Genomic DNA, 22,057 nt, shown 5'->3' with positions numbered 1-22,057 from the left:
GGCTGCGGTGAGCCCTCTGATCCCCGAAAGACTATCCATAGGGTAGGTCTGAATCACTTTTCCTGCTATGGCAGGTCACATCTAATGTCGGCATGTCCCCTTGGGTTCCAAGATGATGAGGCCATGTCTCTTGCCTGCAGAAGCATATTTCCAGATAAAGGTTACATAGTTACCATATCATAAATAAAGTTGTCTTACTTCTAGCCAGTCATGGCAGAAAAGGAACCTGACATTAGAGATTAGGAAATTGGCCTCTTCTGGAGGTTTCTCAGACAACCCACACCATGCCCTACGGTACACTCACTGAAGATGGGATGATAAGGGGGAGGTAGATTCAGGAGGCAAGGATGTGCATCAGGAGATTGGAGAAGTCCTGAGAAATAAGCATAGGTAAAACCAGAAAAGGCCTGAAAACACTCACTTCAGAAAACTAGTTTGTGGCAGACTGAACACTCTATTTTGTTGCTTTTCTTGTTATAAGGTATTTCCCTTCAGTTTTACCTTCATTTAGCAGAACTGCTAAGGTGAAATTTTTTAAATAGTTGTTTTTAAAGTTGTTTTTTTATTTTTTTCAGATTTTATTTATTTATTTATTTGTCAGAGAGAGAGGGAGAGAGAGCGAGCACAGGCAGACAGAGTGACAGGCAGAGGCAGAGGGAGAAGCAGGCTCCCTGCCAAGCAAGGAGCCTGATGTGGGACTCGATCCCAGGATGCTGGGATCATGACCTGAGCTGAAGGCAGCTGCTCAACCAACTGAACCACCCAGGCATCCATAAAAGTAGTTGTTTTTAAACAGTACTTGATGTAATACAGTAAATGTTAAGTCACAGATTAATTTTATGCATATCCACAGATCATATGACCATGTTGCTCTAAGCTTTCACAGTGGGACACAGAATGGGGTTTTGCTATTTTTATATTTATTAACAACAAATCAATCTTATAGTTTCATTATTTGTTCTTAATTTATGTAGGGGCAGAAATTTTTCCTAGTTCCTCAGAAGGATCAGATTCTCCTCCAAAATAAACTGATCGGTTTCAGCTAAAATATAAGTATAGAATTGCTAAGTAATCTTTCATGGATCTTCAGCAAGAATTTTGTTTTTGAAATTTTGTATTTGAGCATAATTAATGCATGATGTTACATTAGTTTCAGGCACACAACCAAGTGATTCACAGGTTTCTACATTTTACTGTGCACGCCACGAGTACAGCTACCATCGCTCTGTCAGCATATAAGTGTCATTGACTGTCTTCCTTATGTACAGCAGGAATTTTAAACAAAGGTTTGTCTTTGACCTTGTGACCTTTCAGTTAGGAACAGAATTAGTCACTACTTTTAGACTGATGTTCCTTGAAGTTTAGATCAAAGATTCTTACCATCTTGGCATTAAAAATCAGGATACCATTGAATGATCACAGGATTTCCTGAATGCTTAAGATGAATGGAAGCAAATAATAAAAGTAGCATGGAATGGACTCAAACAAAATTAAAAATTGCTTCAACTTACTTCCTTATTTTGGGGGGAGAAATAAGAGTGCATACTTCATTCCTTTTTTTTCTTTCTTCTTTTTGTTATTGATGCTCTACTTGGTGGTTAAACCACATGTTAGCGGCACATGAGTGGCTCAGCCAGTTAAATGTCCGACTCTTGATTTAGGCTCAGATCATGATCTCAGGGTCATGAGATGGAACCTCATATCAGGCTGCTTGCTGAGTGTGGTATCTGCTATAGATTCTCTCTCCCCCTCTCCCTCTGTCCCTCCCTGCCTCACAAGCACTGTCTCTTTCTCTCAGGGAAAAAAAAACTGCATGTTAAATGATAATTAATTTAATAATTATGACTAATTAATAAGCACCTGCTTGGAGCCTTGTGTTATATATATATATATATTTTTTTTTTAATTTTGAATGGTAAATTTTATTCTCCACCTCTCTTAGATGTGGAAAGAGAGTCAATAAGTTAACTTCACCTAACTAGAAAGTAGCAGAGATAGGTTTTGATCTCAGTTTCAGCACCAAAGCTTTTATCTCCTGTATCCAGAGACCCCATCCTCATCATCTGTGGATAACTCATACGAGAGAAAAGCTAGCCCACCCTTACGGGGCAAAGAGGCCAGCCTTTCTGCTTGCATGTCTCTTAGAAGTATCCAGGCTGGCAGGCCTTTGCTGCTGTCTTCCTCAAGAGGAAGTGATGTTCATGGAAGAATTTCCCCTAGACTTAGACCTTCTTAAGAACAGAGACATTCTTTCTTTCTTTCTTTCCTTCTTCAGTGTATCTTTATCCCTTCTTCATCAGCTAACACTCTTGGAGCACAGTTGCACACACAGGTGAGGGAGTCCAGGGCAAATTCTCTCATCTATTTCCTTTCACTTTGAGTTGTTTGGGGGATTCACTGACCACAGAATTCTACTCTAACACGTTCTCTTCAAGGTCCAGCTGTGTATAGTCCTGTCCCAAGAAAACAAAAACTAAAACCGCTTTGCTGATGGTACAGTTGTACTTGAAGGAAAAACATCCCATGCGGCAGATTTGTGCGCAAGCCCCCTCCACACATAGCCTGTCTATCTGATGATCTCCCTTCTCATGCATTGCTCAGGTATAGACATGGTATTTGAGTATTTCAATAATGTGAACTGCTTGAAGTTTAGCTACTTTTTTCTTATATAACAAGGTGGAGCATGTAAAGTGTGCCAGGGATATTTACTAGCCAAGGCACTATAATTGGAGAAGGGAAGTGTCATTGTCATGGCTCTCACACTGGTCCCAGTCAACGGGGAGCCTGCCTCCTGGGGAAAATGAAAGAACAGGGCTGGCAAATCCTAGCTTAGTCTGAATGAGAGCTCTGATTTTCCATAGTGTTGAGAGAGTCAGAAGAGGTAGGGGAGTTGGGTGCTTAAATATTGAAATAGGGTTGAGCAGTGGTGCCTGGGGAGGGGAGGGGAGGATGGAGGAAGAGAGGGCGAGGCTGCAGTAGTGATGTGGACTCCCAACATTCAATATGGCATGGTTCCTATGGCTACCCCCAGGAAAGGGGTTTCCTTGCAAGCAGGTAGTGTCCTGAGTTGCCCCATAAAACTTGATTCTCTCTGACCAACTTGCTTGAACTCTAAATGAGGGCTTTAGATACAAAAATCTTTGCTGAGTTGATGCAGCTTTTTGTGTGTCCCCATCTCATTGCCATTCGATCATTTAGTAAAGACTTGAATCTTCTCCGTGCTCTCATTTCTCACATTTTCGTGGGATAACACGGTGGTCATTTTGATCCATTCTAGAAATACGCTGCAATCAGACTCTGAGGAAACAATCATTTTGTCTTTCGACTGGGAACAATTAAAACAGTTGCTGCGCATTACTCTCTGCGCTTCATTACTATTTTATTTTTATAGCGTCACATAATCTGATGTGAGTCATAGGCATATGAGGCCTGTGTCATTTCTGCCATTAAAAAGCTAAAGAAACCAGATTTAACCTTATGGAGGTGAATTCATTTCTTAGGATTCCATACCTACATTGTGAGTTCTGCTACCAGAAGAACAATTCTCTCTGATAAGCTTACACTTACAGGTATCTTTACTTAAAGAGGAAAATTATGTCTATAAAACACAATACACTGTATTTTCCTATGTGTATTTTTATGAAAAGAGCAACACATACATTGATTGTTTTCCTTTCTGTCCTTAAACAACGTAACGTTAAGTAGAGACGTGTTTGGAATAAATAGAGTCCAAAGTACAACCAAGTGTCTTTTTCTCTACCTGTTAGAAGATGTGTTATTAAAATTTGCATTTTCTTTGTAATCAGAGGAAGAGAAATGAGCTGCTGTGTGTGCCTCCTAATCTTTTCATGATTTCCAGTCCTATTAATTCTTAACTATCTGAATCTGAAGAGTACTTCAGAGGAAACATACTAACTTACAACTCTTTTAGCCGCTCCCTGACCCTAAACTTATTCTTCTCTTTTCAAAACTGTCCTTGACCTACTCTCTGAAGTTCCATGTTGCTTTGTGTTCTGTCTCAGCTTCCAGTGGAAGGCACGTGTGCCATTGAAAAGGATCCCTAAAGGGATGCATTGTTTGCAATTGCTCAGCTTCTCTGGAACAACAGCTTTCATTCTAGAATTTTCTGTCACATCATAACAAGCCTCAACTCCTCTGCAAATTTGATTCACATGTTTAATTCAAAGCAATGAATTAACTAATTTAGAGTTATTAAACCAGCAGCCTGCCGACTTGAGGGGAAAGAAAAAGAACAAAATTTTTAAAAAGCCGACCGTACAAATTTCCAACTTCTCACGACGATAAGAAAGACACAGACATTGACTCAAATACAGCTGCCTAATCATACACAACTTTCAGTAGCTCTCTGAGAATTGCTTCCATTTTCCTTTCACTCTCCTTGTCAGGCATAATAATCTTTAGACAGAGGGCTTTCTCTAGCTTTGTGGCTGTTGGCCCTAGAAAGCACTGTTTGGTTGGCACCATTTAGGTAGGAGACTATGTGCATCCAAGGCTGAGTTCTGTCAGGCTCCTAGAACAGAAAAGGAAGTGTTCCCCAGTGCTTACTCAGATGGAATTTCATTTTGAAAAGTCAAAAGAATGGTTTATCCCATAGTGTGTTTTGTTTAGAGTTGTCCAGAAACTCTTTTCCTTTTTGGCAGGAGGTACAGTGTGTGGAAAAATAGCTAGAATGTGCCACAGACACAAAGGCAAGGACTAGGGTACCCGTTAAACCATTTTAAGGTCTCTTTCCCTCTTAGTCATGACATATTTCTAGAGTAAGTGTTGATTAGGATGTGTTTTAAGAAAGGAAAAGATAGTTTGGTGAACAGGGAGTGAAAGTCTGTTCAGCGTCACTAAGAATAGTACGTTTGACAGGGAGCCAAAACTGCTAACATGTACATTGTATTAAGGGCTTAAAAGTTCTTTAAGGGGGGTGCCTGGGTGGCTCAGTGGGTTAAAGACTCTGCCTTTGGCTCAGGTCATGATCTCAGGGTCCTGGGATCGAGCCCCGCATCAGGCTCTCTGCTTGGCAGGGAGCCTGCTTCCCCCTCTCTCTCTGCCTGCCTCTCTGCCTACTTGTGATCTCTCTTTCTCTCTCTATCAAGTAAATAAATAAAATCTTAAAAAAAAAAAGTTCTTTAAGGTTTTTACATTGGAAAAAAATCATGGAATTCTCTTTCATTTGCATTGATGTGGGGCTCAGATTGCGGTTTCTGCTACTTTCACTCTTTACCATTTGCTTGTACATTCTTTTTTTTTTTTTTTTAAAGATTTTATTTATTTATTTATTTGACAGACAGATCACAAGTAGGCAGAGAGGCAGTCAGAGAGAGAGAGGAGGAAGCAGGCTGCCTGCTGAGCAGAGAGCCCGTTGTGGGGCTCCATCCCAGGACCCTGGGATCATGACCTAAGCCAAAGACAGAGGCTTTAACCCACTGAGCCGCCCAGGCACCCCCATTTTTTCTTCTTTTTAACAAAAGTACAGTTTGCATACAATTAAGTACACAAACCTTAAGGATACAGCTTGATAAATGTAGTTTAAGTGTGGTTGTCTTTTTTTTTTTTTTCAAATATTTTACATAATGCATATCCGGTATAGTCTGCAGTTCTGTGCTGAAGTTTTCTAAATGAGAACAACTCTACACATAACTTCCAAAATACTTTTAATATATCCTTTGAGATAGAATTAAAAACCCAGTGTAGGTGATTTAACAGCTCATTCTTACAGTGTGTTTCAGAACCTAAAGCTTGTCAGGCTCAGTACAGTGGAGTGAACACCCCTAAGAGTATATTGCACTTTCTGAGAAATGTAATATGATGCACACAGGAAATACATATATATATATATATATATATATTTATATTACATATGTCATATTTTTATATATTATATTTATATTAACATACCATATGTATGTGTGTGTATGTGTGTATAAATGTCACACACAAATGGGAGAAGGAGTGATAGATCTACTAGGTAAGGTATCCAGGAAAACTTCTGTATTTTTCACCCCCGTCTGACCAGCCTTCCTCTATGGATTCTGAGTCGTAACACTTGTCATTATATTGGCCCAGAGCTGTTTTCAGTAGCTAGAAATCCCATCAGTCTTTGTATCTCCCTGAGAGTATAAGCTCCTTGTAGACAAGAATGTGTTCAGTTTTGTCTGGTCATTCATTCCTCCTTCCCTTCCATCCTCAGAAGCCCTTGAAAGTATATGAAGATCTGTTCACAACAGAAATTCAGTAAGGGGGGTTAGGATAAATTAAAACAGCAGCAGCAACAACAAGGGAGCTAGCCCTGGTTTCCCGGCAGGCAGCCCTGTTGCTCCTGCAACCCTCACCGCACTCCACCTGCTCACGCAGTGAAATTCAGGAGTCGTGAAAAATCTCTCGATATGCCTACTCACTCCTAATGTGGCCTTTGGCTAAAGGGAAGTCTGATTCAAACGGGAAGAAAAGCAGAAATGTATTCCATTTCTGCCTGATGTTGTCAAAGTACCAGGGTGTGGAAGATGGATATTCAGCTCTCAGAGCTGCACTGTCTTCTGAGTCCCAGGCAGGAGCCCTCCCTTACTTGTAAGTAAAGTTGAAAGCCATTGAAGATTGTAGGGGTCATCCCAATATAGGCAAACCAGGTTATCCACTACATTGGTATCAAAATTGAAACTTTCTTTAAAGAAGGGGACTTTCTTCCTCAGATTTCCCTAACAACTCTCCGTTTCTCTTGCCTGACTTTCTTTTCTTCTCCGTCATCATTCATGGCAGGCGTGATGGATCATTGAGGTAGGGACAGTCCCAAATCCTATTAAACACCTATGCCCATGCTCTTTGTATACCAGTGGGATTAATTGAATGTGTAGAAGATCTAAAACAATATAAGCTGTATGTCCCAATGGTCAGCTCTCCGATGTCAGGGTAATTTTACATTAATATCTCATTCATCAGATTATTATATAATTCATTATTTTTAAATATATAAATTTAAAAAATAGGCTCTCTTTGCTTCCTAATTGGTGATAACACAATGTAAACTGACCACATCACGTTCCTCAGGCAGAGAGGAGATGATTAGAATGTCTCCGCTAACTCCTCAGTAGGAGGTAGTCTCGCTCCTAACAAGAGTCTGACGTTTCTCTAAAACACTATATTGTACCATCTTTATAGTTTCCATGTTTTCTGTAATAGCAGTATTTTGTACTGAAAGCTGCATATTTTGACATAATATTATTGAAGTAAACTCTTCAATATCTCAGAACAGACTGCGTGTTTAGCCCTTATATGAACCATTTAAAAAGCTACCATGGGGTTAATGCTCTACCCGTGGAGGGACATTCAGTCAACCTTGGTGAGGCTGATGATTTTATCCCCCGTGTTGGCTCAAGCTAGGCTGCGTCTCAGAGCTCAGTGTGAAAGACGTAGACCAAGAACACTCAGCACACCCTGCCATTTTTGGTAATGTGTTCAAATAGCTGCAGAAATTAGAAATCTATAAAAAGTAGTACACACCAAGATTACATTTGAAAAGTGAAAGTTAAATAAATATAAACAATTATAAAGTCAACTTCATGTGACTTCCTTTTGATTTCTTGTTCTGAAATTTTGCTATATAATTACGTATCTTCTCTCTGGATTCTAGTTATCAGTCATGGACTCCCTGTTTTGTTTTTTTTCCCCTGCCTTTTCTTACTGTCCTAGAAAACTTTTTTATTCAAGTTTCATGTCACAGGGAGCATAGTGGAGTCAGACACCTAAATTTGAACCATGGCCTCATACTTGCCAGCTCTCTAATCATTGTCATCTATAAAACTGGAAAAGACAATAATTCTTTTAAGGTTATTGTGATAATTAAATAAAATAACATCCAAAAAATTCTGACACTTAGGTTAGAACTCATGTGTGGATAAATTTATGATTAGCTTATTAAACTGTGGATGTACCTATGAAGAGATCATTATTTATCAGGCATGCTTCCTGGCTTGGGCAGAGTATGAAGAAAATCCCATTTTTTAGATTTAGCTTCTATTGTGTATGTAAATACATATCAGAATCTTTACAAAAATTTTTTTTAATTAACTTATAATGTATTATTAGCCCCAGGGGTACAGGTCTGTGAATCGCCAGATTTACACACTTCATAACACTCACCATAACACATACCTTCCCCAGTGTCCATAACACAACCAGAATCTGTTTTTTAAATCATTTTAATTAGCATTCTCCCTATAACTTCGTAAAAATATTATTGAACTTCTTTGTACAACTTCTATGTAATGTGAATACTTTGGTGAGGGCTTATGTATTAATTCACATGGTGACATATTTTTATGATGATTGCTTTTAGGAAAATGTTTTAAATCTTAAATATCATGTATTTACATAATCAGGAAACTTCCTTACTATCTGTATCTTATTGTGAACAGCTCCTGCCCAAAGTCACAGTTTTAGCCTGGACACGATGGTCCTTCGTTGTCTAAACCAAGGACCCAACTTGAACTTGGGGCAAAAGGCTTAGTCATGGCAGGTTATAGGAATAAATATTTGGGGCACACATTTGCTGCCAAGTAAGATTGCTCCTCAGACAAACAATAAATATTTGTAGCAGAATCTGGGAGTCAGACATGCGAGGTTTGAATCTCAAATAACTTAATTCTTTGATCTTTTGTTCAATGTGTATAAAAAAAAGCACACAATAATAATAATACCTCAGGAGTTGCTGGGAAGAGCAATCATGCCCAATAACTATTAATTATTGTCAATATATTGTCATAGATGATTTAATGTTATTGATAATATGGATACTGATAATTTAGTATTACCACTCCTATTACACCTCCTCACTCTTAGTGTGTTTCATTCCCCCCACACAGAATTTTCTGTCAACTATTAAGAAAAGTGATAATTTATACCCATTTAACAAATGTAAATATTAATGGCACTTACTCAGTGTTAAAATTTATAGATTATGGTTCAGAGACATTATCTCACTTTGAACTTTCCCACAGCTTCAGAGGAAAAATGGGGTTATTATTATTATTATTTGAGAAAAAAAAAGAAAATTAAGGTTCATGGAAGTTTAGTGACATGGTCAGACTCTCAAAGCTTATAATTAAGAGCAGAGATTAGCTCTCGCAACTTTGCCTTCCTCACTGCTATGCATAGAGATTCCAGTAGTAAAGAAACTAAGGCCAGAAAAATGTTTTTCTTGTAAGTTTCCATAATACTCTCAAAACTTAGTCATATGCTAACATTGTAAAATACCAACGGGGTTGTTACCCACCTACCGTAGTCAAATACTGAATCCTGAAGGTCATCTTCATTGTTTAGTCTGTTATGATTATGTCATTTCATCACTAATGTAACAATTTTTGCTTTAATAAAACCCTGCACTGCCCCACCAGAAGCAAAAACTTTTCTAGAAATGTAAAAAGCAGAGGTGGGAAGACACGAAAAGAAGCTGTTTTCTTTTAACAGAAGAGCAGTGGGCCTTGTGCGTATCGTGGAGAGACAGAACGCCATCCCTTAAACGTGTATGCTTGCCTCTGAGTGAAATGTTTTCCATTTTTACATATGGCCTTAGTATAAATGAGCAAATATTAGAACTCTAAGAATTTAGAGGAGATTGATAGCAACAAAGTATATTATTATATGTTTGCTCTGTTCTACCTGGGTAAAAACTCCAGGTACCCCAGACAGAATGTGACTTAGCTAGCAACCTTTGGGTATAGTTCACCATTATACAAATGCCTAACAATTTCTCTCGGATAGAGTATAATTCTCAAGTGGAAGAGGGAAACAGGGAAAGAGTAGCGATCTCAAAGGTAAGAATGTCAGTTTTAGCGGCAGACTTCTCACTCAGTAGCCTTGAAACCGAGAGTGATCACTTCCGCCTCTTCTGTGGCCTCAGTTTCTGTCTTCAGATCAAGGGGGTCGTAGGATGTGTTGTAAGGTGAGATAACATAGGGTTGAGAGTCCCAAGACTTTTTCTTTTAGCTTTTTGGATTCTTTGTTTTGGGGTTGTTTGGGTTTTTTTAGCCAAAATGTAATGCATGTTCCTTGTAAACAAGAAGAGGGGAAGAGGGGGAAGGAGGAAAACAAACTAGCGAATTTATTTAGAATCATACATCTCTGTATTACTGTGACGTTTAGAATAATAATGGGTATTATTCTTAGCACAAGCAATGGCAAAGGCCAGATGACTATGGACAAATCACTTACTCTTACCCTTTCTTAATCCATGAACTAAGAGATCAGACTAGTTTATTTTTTGACAAAATGTCATATTTATACATAATTCTCCAGAAGAAGTCACCAGAAGACTTCTTAAAATGAAAATAAATATAGTCCTACGTTTTATTAAAACGGATATGAAGAATGAAGTGTCAAACAGGACATTCAGAAAGTAAATGTTTGGTGTTTTTCAGTCAAAATTTATTAATAAGAACGATTTGTGAAACGTAAATAAAACCTAATTTTAAAAATCTCAATGAGTTTAAAAAAGAGACAAAAGAAAGCTTATAAGCAAGTCAGGATTCTGTCTTACATTTAAATTAGCTAATAAGGAATCATTGGTATCAATGATTGGATTAGTGAAATTACTTGGTTCAAATAAATTCCGTGAATAAACAGCTATACAGATCATGACCCCCAAAAAAGTGCTTTTAAAGAGAAATGTTACTGAAACAATTCTCTTGGGTAAGTAAGTAGAGAATGAATTAATAGTACTAATTGTTAATCCTGTTTTGATTCAATAAGCATTTTTGAGCACCAGTTACATTTAAGGCAGGAAGCTGGATGGTAGAGCTAGGAAGACTCAGAAGCCAAAATTCGCAGCTTTTCCAGCAAAGGAGGAAAAAAACCCTAGAGAGGTGTATCAGTTAGTGTCCCATGGGTCAAGGTATGAACAGCAGATCTATAGAAGTAGAAACCTACTAGCTACAATAGTCCTCCCTTACCTGCTGGGGAACATTTCAAGATCTCCAGTGGATGCATTTTGTGTTATGCGTTAACAAAACCAAACTCTTCATAACACCCAGTGAGGAAAAGAATATTGAAGAAAGTGTTTCCTACTGAAGGTAATACACAAGAGACACTAGGAATGTTTATGTGATGGGTGAGGACCAAGCCCAGAGAAATAGGTTGTGGTATACAAGGGTAGGACGAGACACAAGGAACCACATTTTACAAGAGATAGCACAGAAGGGGTTGTAGAAGTGTTTCTTGACATGGCTTACAGCTCTAAATCTGGAGATCTGGGGTGAGACTGGAAATCTGCATTTTGTTTAATTATAAATTAAATTATATGTTTATATAAATTATAATTATATATTCACAATGGATGCATTGGGCAGTATTCTGAAGCATCTGATGTCAAAAGTAAATAACACTTTGTAAGACCCTTTTTCTTGGTGTGGTAACTGACACCTCATGTATCAATTTGGAAGGCAAAATGTTTAGTTACTCTTCATTAACATCATTTTCTTGAGTAAACTCTTCAGCATTTCCTCAAGATCTACAGATGCATATCACATATGTCATCACCTTTCTGCTTAAATGGAACTCTATTCTTAATATTATGAGTCCTGCTTCTATCATATTGTCTTCTGGCTGTAACTTCCCACAACAATGCCAGACCACACATATCTGCCTCTTTGTTTGAACAGCTGCATACTATTCTGTTGTAAGAGTATTCTATAATATATTTAACCAGTCCTCTGTCAGTGGGTCATTTTAATATTTCTAGGGTTTGTTTGTTTTTGGGTTTGTTTTTTTTTTTGCTATAACATTTCTGAATGAACATCCCTGAGCAGACCTCTGTGCACAGTTGTGTAACGATAACTGAAATAGAACTTCCAAGATGCAGTCTGTCACTAGACTTGGGCGATATTGTCTGAAAAATGATAATTATGCATTTATTAAAACTCAGCAGGGTTTGGCAGCAGAAAGGACACTCACATTTCATAATTGCTTCTTTGGCAACCCATGACTGCCACCAGCACACGCACATCTCCCATGCTGGGATCTTGTCTTAATCATCACTGAATATCCAGCCTATAGCAAATGCCTAATACAGAGAAGTTGCTTAGTAGGTATGTGAGGACAAAGTGGATGAGTAAATTCTGTTCATAGTCTTAATCTCTGATTGACTCGATATGTGACCTTTTATAAATTACTGACTCTTTCTGGGCTTCAGTTCCTTCTTCTGACAAACAAATATAAATCCTAGGCTGACTGCACCAAAGATTTGGCAGGAAGAACAGTAGAATAATAAATTTGGTAGTGACTTGAAAAAATAAAGCACTCAGAAAATTCACATAATCATTGTCAATATGCTTTTAATAAATAACTTCTTTTGCAGGGCATAGAATATTGGAAATGTTGAGTATGTGATGCTAACTACAAGTGTAAAATAGAGATCAGAGAAAAGTAAATAGTCTTTGGGAGAAGGGTATTGGCTAATGAATTACTATCTTACCTTTATTAGTATCAATGTCAGTATCATGATGATACTGATACTTAAAGCTTCCAGGTGGAAAGGTGCTATTGACTATAAAAGTCACATACTCAATATTTTAAGTTTTATGCTTTCTTCCTGCCCTCGGCTTATTAATTTTTATGTACATACCAGAAACCTCTTGATGCTTCAGAAAGTCTTAGGTATAATTTTAGTTCATTCAGTTTAATTCGTCAATAGTATACTCAGGGGCACCTGGATGACTCAGTCAGTTAAGCACCTGACTCTCGGTTTCAGCTCAGGTCATGAGCTCAGGGTCATGAGATTGAGCTCCATGGCAGGCTCTGCGCTCAACACTGGGGTCTGCTTGAGATTGTCTCTCTTCTCTTCCTTTGCACCTCTCCCCACTCATGCTCTCTAAATAAATAAAATCTTTAAAAAAAATTTTTAAATAGTATACTTAGACAAATGATAGACAAATATTCATATCTAGATATGGACACATTCAAAATGTTATCCAACTTCAAATACATTGCCAACCTGAAAAAATCTTTTGAGTCCTCCAGTCTTGGCCTATTATGTGGGGGATTGAGGCTAGGCACAATAAAAATAGAGGAGAAGGAATGAAGATTTTGGAGAAAAAAATGGAGGTTCAAAAGGAAGAAAGCTGATATCTTTTAATGCAATGTTTATATTATATTTGTTCATTTTATTCTGTTTCCCTGCAGGTTTAAATGTGTATTTGGCTACTTGGCTACTTGGCTACTGATTAGAGAACACAAAATGAATAACTCAACAAACTCCTCTAACAGTGGCCTGGCTCTGACCAGTCCTTATAAGACATTTGAAGTGGTGTTTATTGTCCTTGTGGCTGGATCCCTCAGTTTGGTGACCATCATTGGGAACATTCTGGTCATGGTCTCCATTAAAGTCAACCGCCACCTCCAGACCGTCAACAATTACTTTTTGTTCAGCCTGGCCTGTGCTGACCTCATCATTGGTGTTTTCTCCATGAACTTGTACACCCTCTACACTGTGATTGGCTACTGGCCTTTGGGACCTGTGGTATGTGACCTTTGGCTAGCCCTGGACTATGTGGTCAGCAATGCGTCCGTGATGAATCTGCTCATTATCAGCTTTGACAGGTACTTCTGCGTCACAAAACCACTCACCTACCCAGTCAAGCGGACCACGAAAATGGCAGGTATGATGATTGCTGCTGCCTGGGTCCTCTCCTTTATCCTCTGGGCCCCAGCCATTCTCTTCTGGCAGTTCATCGTAGGGGTGAGGACTGTGGAGGATGGGGAATGCTACATTCAGTTTTTCTCCAACGCTGCTGTCACCTTTGGTACTGCCATTGCGGCCTTCTATTTGCCTGTGATCATCATGACTGTGTTATACTGGCACATATCCCGAGCCAGCAAGAGCAGGATAAAGAAGGACAAGAAGGAGCCTGTGGCCAACCAAGACCCAGTTTCTCCCAGTCTGGTACAAGGCAGGATAGTGAAGCCAAACAACAACAACGTGCCCGGCAGTGATGATGGCCTGGAGCACAACAAAATCCAGAATGGCAAAGCCCCCAGAGATGCAGTGACCGAAAACTGTGTCCAGGGAGAGGAGAAAGAGAGCTCCAATGATTCCACCTCCGTCAGTGCTGTCGCCTCTAACATGAGAGATGATGAAGTCACCCAGGATGAGAACACAGTGTCCACTTCTCTGGGTCATTCCAAAGATGAGAACTCTAAGCAAACGTGCATCAAAATTGTCACCAAGACCCAAAAAGGTGATTTGTGTACCCCAACTAATACCACCGTGGAGCTCGTTGGTTCTGCAGGTCAGAACGGAGATGAAAAGCAGAACATTGTAGCTCGCAAGATTGTGAAGATGACTAAGCAGCCTGCCAAAAAGAAGCCTCCTCCCTCCCGGGAGAAGAAAGTGACCAGGACGATCTTGGCTATTCTGTTGGCTTTCATCATCACTTGGGCCCCATACAATGTCATGGTGCTCATTAACACCTTCTGTGCACCCTGCATCCCCAACACAGTGTGGACAATTGGCTATTGGCTCTGTTACATCAACAGCACTATCAACCCTGCCTGCTATGCACTTTGTAATGCCACCTTCAAGAAGACCTTTAAACATCTTCTCATGTGTCATTATAAGAACATAGGCGCTACAAGGTAAAACATCTTTGTGGAGAAGGAAGGTGGTCAGGGGAGCTTGGGAGAAAGGGGATAAAAGAGCTCCCAGTTTTAAAATTCTCTGCCATTGCACTTTATAGTCTTATTATGGAATGTGCAATTAAGGAGCATAACAGTGACACTTTTATCGTGCCTATGCTCCAGTTTGAGAAACCTGCACCTTATAAACCCTGCCAGTTTAGGAGCAGTGAGACCATGAAAGAGACGTGTTGGAGTTGTGGATTTAAGGGACAATCTACGCTTTCTTGTACTCTCTTGAAGAAGGGCTTGTGAATCTACGATTTTATCTCTGCACAAGAAGAATAACCTCACTTGTTTTCCCATTTTTTTTTTTTGTTCCTGTGTGTCCATACAAGGATGAAATGCCACAGTTACAAGCTAACATGGAGACTTATACATAAGGAAGTAGACATCACACAATGGAAAAGTGAAGAAAGAGAGTCAAAACAGGATGTAGAAAGATCTCCAGAGTGCTAAGCATGTATTATTCTTTTGTTACAGTGAAAATTACAACATACTAAATGCTCTTTTCCCCTCACCTTTCCCTTTTCCCACCATCAAAAGAAAGCAAACAAACAAAACCCGTAACTAGATCATATCATTATTTTTCTCATTATAGCATCGGCTTTTGTACTTCCCTGTTTTACATTGTGTAAGGGCAAAAATCGGCAGGACTTCCACTAAATACAACCAGACACAGCCATGAAAATGGGCCTTTCACCCCTGCCCACTGTGTCATTTGCATTCTTTGGGCGTATAAAAGCCTGTAATCACTTAGTTTGCTTATGATCCTTTAGGTGAAATGTTTTCACCAATTGGGTTTTCTCCTAAACGAGCTCCTTTTGTGAATGGAATAGCCTACCTAATACAGAAACATGCTTGAGAAACCAAAGTCATTTTTTAAACCGAGGTTTTGTCAAATTAAATAGTAGTCCTTTTTGGTTGGAGGAAGTTGACCGAGGCCAGATGAATTTTGCAAAAGGCAAATCGAAGGCTGAGAGGGCATTCCCTTTCACCCGGAATTTGCCTGACCCATGTATGTAATGCTGACTTGAAAAACATGAACTTCTGGCCTTTGTCAGCAGGACGAAGCTATTTTACTCGTTTAGAATCCTAAGTAGGATTAACGTACTCTTGTGGCACCAGTGACTTCTGAGTAAGTCCCAAGAGAATAAGGCCGGTTATCAAGTGATATTCAATTCATAGTCAAATGAGATTGTTTATAGCCATCCCGTGTCCCATTGGAAAAGAAAAAGTCATTAAAAAAACATTTCCCGAAACCACCTGTTCCATCTTCCTCAAATTGTCAATTCTCCCTAAAATTTTGTAACTTCAAAATTCTGTCCATAGAAGTATAGTAATCTTTGTGCAGACATGTAGCGGATAACAAAGGGAGGCCTCGTGAGATCAGCAAAATCTGAAGAATCGGCTGAATTTGCTGAAAATCAGCAAAATCGGTAGCCGTGCCTGTGTCACTTCTCATTATTTCTTTAGTTCTAGACCATCAAAAGTCAGATCAGGAACAAATACCCAAATAGTAGCTTTATATAGTATCTTGTCCACGTAGAGACTTTTGATTTGGTATGCCTAATAAATATATGATTGTGTTGACTCACATTTAGCTATTTTTTAATCCCTCAACTTTTTTTTCTTTCTGTATGTGCTATAGTCTTAAAATCAGATTTTCTAAAGTTGGCCTACTCAATAGAAATCAGATTTGTAAAACCAACTTCAAATTTCCTATTTCACATTTTAGATCTATGGGCCTTACGGTATCATGGCCAGTAATATACACATGAGTAGCATGATTAATTTTTCAGTATTAAACCTTAGACTTTAGAGCGGTTTCGTGTGACTTGCCTCATCGAAGGCATCTCAACAATTTTGAGAGTTTAAAAAAAAAAAGCACAAGGTAAACAACAACAAAAAAGAAGCGTTATTAAGAAGCAAATTGCCAGCAATAGTTGCGTGTAACTTACCCTTTATAAAAATAACTTCTGTTCGAATATCTTTAGTCATTCCCCCACAAATCTCCTGGGTATAAACATACACCATCAGTTCATACAGATTCCTTTACTCCACAGTTACTGAGATGTTTACAGTTTTAAATCCACACTAACTTTTATTTTATTTCTTCAAATCAGTGAATCAGTTGAATGGAAGGGACATTAAGCCAATGGGCTCTTTGGTTTGCTGTACATGAAACAACTGATTGGCTGAACTTGCTAACTTGTCCTTTTATGCTGTAGATTCAGCTTTAGTTGGGATAGACTCTTTGGATTCAAGGATTCAGGTGTCTGGATTTGGGTCTTTTCTGGTCCACTCTAACAGTTCAACTCACAGCGAATCAAACTGCCTCTTGCTCTTCATTGCCATGATACCCTTCCCTTCCTTCTTTCTGTTCTTGGTCTTCGCCACGGCCACCACAACCTTGTTGAAAGAGAAACCATCACGCATCACAGCAAAGATGTGACTATAGACTGACACATCATGGAACCTTTGCCAACTGGAATCAGAGCAATGGAAAGCATACTGAACATGGTAGATGATTAGAAAGACACAGAGGTTGTATTCAAAGGTTTGCATTAACTGTTGCTGGATTTGTCTATTTCAGTGGCTCTCACACAGGAACAATGTTGCACCCCCAGGGACATTTAACAATGTGTGGAGACATTGTTGGTGGTCACAACTTGCAGGGAGCTAAAGACATCCTGGTAGATAGAGGCCGGGGAGGCTGCTAAACAGCTCACAAGGATAGCCTCCCCTTCACACATACAACTAAGAATTAACAGCTCCAAGTGTCGATCACACCAAAGTCAAGAAACCCTGGTCTATTTTAAGGAATTCTAGAGCTTGCTTCGTATACATGGCAAAATAATCCTGTATCACTATAAGAATATCACTGCAAATTGCTCACCTGTTTCAAAAGGTAATGCTCACCAGTTGTGTATCAGACACACTGTCATCCATGAGTCTGGTGTATTTGGAATTCACAGATTGGGAACACGGGGGACATCGACATATCCAGAATTACCAGACCGTGCAATAGCATATTGTCTCCAACATCTTCCTGTCCCATTACAATTGTCACAGAGTCCAGTCAATTGAGGTTGCTGGTAATTGGCCATTAAAAGGATTGCAGTTGATGGGGTCAGTTTCTATTGGAGCTGCCACTTTTCCTTTCAAGAACATTGAGAGCCTCTTTCAGAAACTATATGATTCACCTCCTTTATTTTCACTGGGAAGGTGAACATCTGTCAAGAATTTCTTCTGTCCTCATAGCAATAATGTAAATATTCCAGAGTGGTCTTACAAGAAGAGGAGATTAAGAATGTCAAAAAGCCAGTTCATTTCTTAAAAAAAAAAGAAAGAAAGAAAGAAAGAAAGAAATGATTCCCCCTTTACCAGTTCGAATTAATTTTAATATCAGCTCCAAACCATTAGAACAAAGTCACCAATATAATAAGTCACATGGGATAAGCTTTCCCATTTGAATGTGGAAGCTGGAGGTCCCACACACTTCTGCTCTTTATCCATTTACTGCTTTTTTTTTGATCCTGGAGATCTGACACTAGGGAAGACAGAAATTCAAAATGAGGGCGACATACACGTAGAAATGCAATCTACTTTTATTTTCTCCTACGTAGTTCGCTGGTAGTGGCCTTTCCCCAGTTTGATGATATCCCTTTTAACAACCACAGCACTGGTGTTGCAAATAGATTAGGGAAGCACCCAAAGCTGGATGAATTGTGCAAAGTGTATTTTCAGCATGTACATATAATACCATGCTTCTTAAATATGCTTCTTTGAAAAGAGTGCACGCTGCAGCATGAACTGTGTGCATATTTAATGTATCTTTCTGGAATATGCTGTATGCTTCCTATACATATTCTATAAATAAAGTAATGAACTGTATCATAGAAATACATATTTCTGTATGCAAATAAATATATTATACACAAAATCTTAATATGCAGTATGGTATATGTTGCTTTAGAGAGTAACAACACTAGATTTTATATGCCCAATTTTTTAAATTGCTTTTGAAGGAAGTACTTGCTTTTGAAGGAAGAGGTTTAAGAACAGCCAAAATCCTACCCATATTACCAATAAGCTGTTTTATAATCTTTGAAAGCATGGCACTGATTTTAAATATCTCTTGGAGGAATATATTAATAAATCTTTGCTGGTGTCCGCCCACGTGACGAGAATGCTCTTTGCTCCTATGCTCCCGACTGGCCTGTGACTAGAATCTTTCTGGCTGTTACTGTTCCAACAGCTGTGTTGATCTCACGTCTGATTGCCTGATGAGATTGCAACCAATTCATTGACATACAGCTTTGCTCTCCTCCAAATTAACTGATTCTTGTCAAATAAAAAATAATCATACAAGGAGGAAAGGATGACCTTCAGAATGTTTTTATTCTGGGAAGCAAGGTAAAATAAAGTACAAGCACTGTATTTTATAAACCATTCTTTTTAGATTGAGTCCAATATAGCATTCCATACATTAAATGTCAGAATTTTCTAGTCTAGGATATTGCAGGTTTCTCCAAGAAATGATGAAATAGGTGGTTTGTTTCTGAATGCCCTACATTTTCTCCACAGCACCTTCTCTTCCTCTCCTTGTTGCCCACTCAACTACCCACATTCCCCGGAACATTTTCCTTGGCTCATTAGCTTGAATTCCTAGTTAACAAATACTGCAATGATTTTAGTTGATATGGGGCATGCCATCCCAAGAGACACATTTTAATAAAAAAGTAGAAACACTGAACATCTCCAAGATCCCTATATTAGTCTTTAGTTACCAAGGTCGGCAGTGGGAGAGATGATTTTCAGTGAATTCTAGTTTTCTATGCAAATCTTATAATATGCGTCACCGTCTGTCCACTTCCTAAATTTTACCTGTTCTGTCCACCTTGTGCATTGTTGTCTCTTATCTGAACCAGAATCATTTCTAGAAAAACAAATGAAACAATTGAGTTTTTCTATGAATTCTCATTAGTTTATTGGTCCAGTGAAATGTTCTCATTTCATTTTTTAGAAGTTGAGTGAATACCCTCTCGATGGATTGTCAAATGTTATTGCTGAGTAGGTGGTTGCAAATACTGAGACAGGATAAACATCTTGCCATCATAAAGGAAGAATTTTCCACGTTATAACATGTGTCAGTCTCTTTCAATCAAAAACTGAAGAAACAGAATGTGGTAAGTTGTGGAATATAGATATTAAATAAGTGACATCCTATAAAACCTGTACTTTGGCTTCCTAAACACACACACAGTAGGTCATGGGAAATTACAGAGACTAAAAAAGCATCCATCTTCTGAATTTGCACCATTTAGTCAGGAGCTCACCCGAATCCTTCAACTGTACCTGTACTGGAAATGTGCATTTCTTCAGAGATTTTATCGAAGGATTTTTTTCTTTTTTTTTTTTTAGAATGAGTATCCTTTTTAAAGTCATTATTATTAGATAATGAAGTCATTGTTATAAGAAGGACAGGGACTAGTGAATGGATTGTGTGTCTGTGTCCAGGGAGAATTACAGTGGGTTGCAGAGATGGCCAGTTCAAATCTGGAGTATAGTAGAACTAGTTGCACGAAAAGACAAACATGATTCCCTCTATCCTTAAAGTAATTTTCTTCACATTGTAAATCCTGCTATCCTTACTGCCTTTGTATATAGCGCAGGTGCCTACATTTGTGATGGTGTGGGTGTCTTTGCCAGGACCATACTGTATTTAGCCACAGGCCAGTTGTTCTCAGACTCCAGCCTGATACAGAATCACCTGCAGATTGCTGGTCCCCATCAGTAGGTCTGAGGTGAGGTCTGAGAATTTGTTCAAGTACCCCAGCAATCCTGGTGTGAACCTCCCTTTGAGAATGACTACTTTTTATAGTCTAATGAAAAATGTCACCAAAGCATTATGATAATTAGCAAGACATCTGTTACAGACAGTGAAAACTTTACATTTAAAACACTAGCCACAGGGGAGAAATGTTTTTTCTTAGACGTCAAGTTTATTGCTTACTTACAAATAGGTTGTTCATATTTTCTGTCTTTTGGGAAACTTCTAGCACCATGATTTCAATGCCAAAGATTAAAAATAACCATATTGATAAGTTTACTTGAAGAACAATTAGCATATTAAAGGTTAAAGATAAATATAGCAGAAACTTGAATTCTGTGATACCTCCAATAAAAAATACTTTAAAATACATTTTTATATTGTCTCTTACATCATATATTTTTGCGTAGAATATATATGCAAACATTCTCCTCATAGGAGTATTCAAAATGAATCATTCCATTATTTTGTTTAGAAGTAATGTTCAGTAAAAAATATTTGCTTTTGAAGAAATTCTTCAACCTCTTCTTAACAAACACACTCTGGCACATAAACAGATATGCACACTCACATAAACACATAAAATTCACACTAACAACATACACATGCATATAAACACAAGTTTCATCTTCTATATCTTGACAGTGCCCAGAGGCATAATCTTTCCATGACTTTGAAAAGCATTTGGAAGTCTGCTAGAGAAGACACTGAACTCAGGTCAGCCAGGTACTAAAGAAAAAATTTGGTATTATGGTTGCAGAATGTTCTCCAAGTTGTTAGGATCAATACATTTTAGCTTTGTGTCTTTCACCAACACATCCCAGGCATCTGAAGACAGCCTCTCCGAAGGAAGCAATTACACGATCTCATGATGAGAAAACGCCTGAAATCTACCATAACCCCTGGAAGACATATCTACAAATACATATCTTCATGATGGCTACCCCAAAACACTAAACAACTATACAATATGGTGCTTTCAATATCAACCAGACTATCTAGAGAGCTGCGTACAAGAAAAAAGTAATGATTTTGCAGCGCATTTCTTCCAAAATCCATTCTTTTTAGGTTTATAGCTCTTCATACCTGTGGATGGTATAAAAACACAAGTGATATTTACTCTGAATATGCAACAGATAATTGAACAGCCCAAATATCTGCTATCCTGAAAAACAAGAAACCAGGAACGCAAGTCTCATCTTGCAGAAAAAAATAAGATTACCAACCTGATTAGGTTTGCTTTTCTTGGACTCCTCCCCCATTCTGTTTATTAATGAAGAAGTATAAGAGATCATTTAAAGCCCAGATATTAAATGAATAAAACTATTTTATTTTTTCTCAACCCAATTGGGTAACTTAGCCTGCATGGAAATAATAAGCTGAACAACCTTGTATTTAAGCAGAAAAGATAACCATAAGGATAAAATTAAGAATAAAACAGGAGCACTACAAATATGATATCCCAATGAGGAGAATAACTTAACCCCCAAGCTCTCTCAAAGAAATAACAATAACCCAAGTTCTTTCTCTTATTTTTTGTATCTTTTC

General features: G+C 38.4%; 1 protein-coding gene across 6 annotated transcripts in view; it reads left to right on the top strand.

Annotated features, from left to right (window-relative positions):
- The window catches only part of CHRM2 (cholinergic receptor muscarinic 2), a 145,745-nt gene extending 126,647 nt beyond the window's left edge, over positions 1-19,098 (top strand). For 5 of the 6 annotated variants that reach the window (XM_032305298.1, XM_032305297.1, XM_032305295.1 and 2 more), the window contains one exon: positions 13,183-19,098. In XM_032305298.1, the coding sequence (XP_032161189.1) occupies positions 13,238-14,638 (1,401 nt within the window). In that variant the 5' untranslated portion in view covers positions 13,183-13,237 and the 3' untranslated portion in view covers positions 14,639-19,098. Of the gene's footprint in view, positions 1-11,851; positions 12,090-13,182 lie in introns of those variants that run through there. The other variant, XM_032305294.1, reaches the window with a different exon arrangement.
- Positions 19,099-22,057: the final 2,959 nt, after the last annotated feature.

Source organism: Mustela erminea, chromosome 11 (assembly GCF_009829155.1).
Source record: "Mustela erminea isolate mMusErm1 chromosome 11, mMusErm1.Pri, whole genome shotgun sequence".
NCBI classification, from domain to species: Eukaryota; Metazoa; Chordata; class Mammalia; order Carnivora; family Mustelidae; genus Mustela; species Mustela erminea.
The sequence above is the reverse complement of the archived record's forward strand: the minus strand, read 5'-3'. Positions and strand labels throughout refer to the sequence as shown.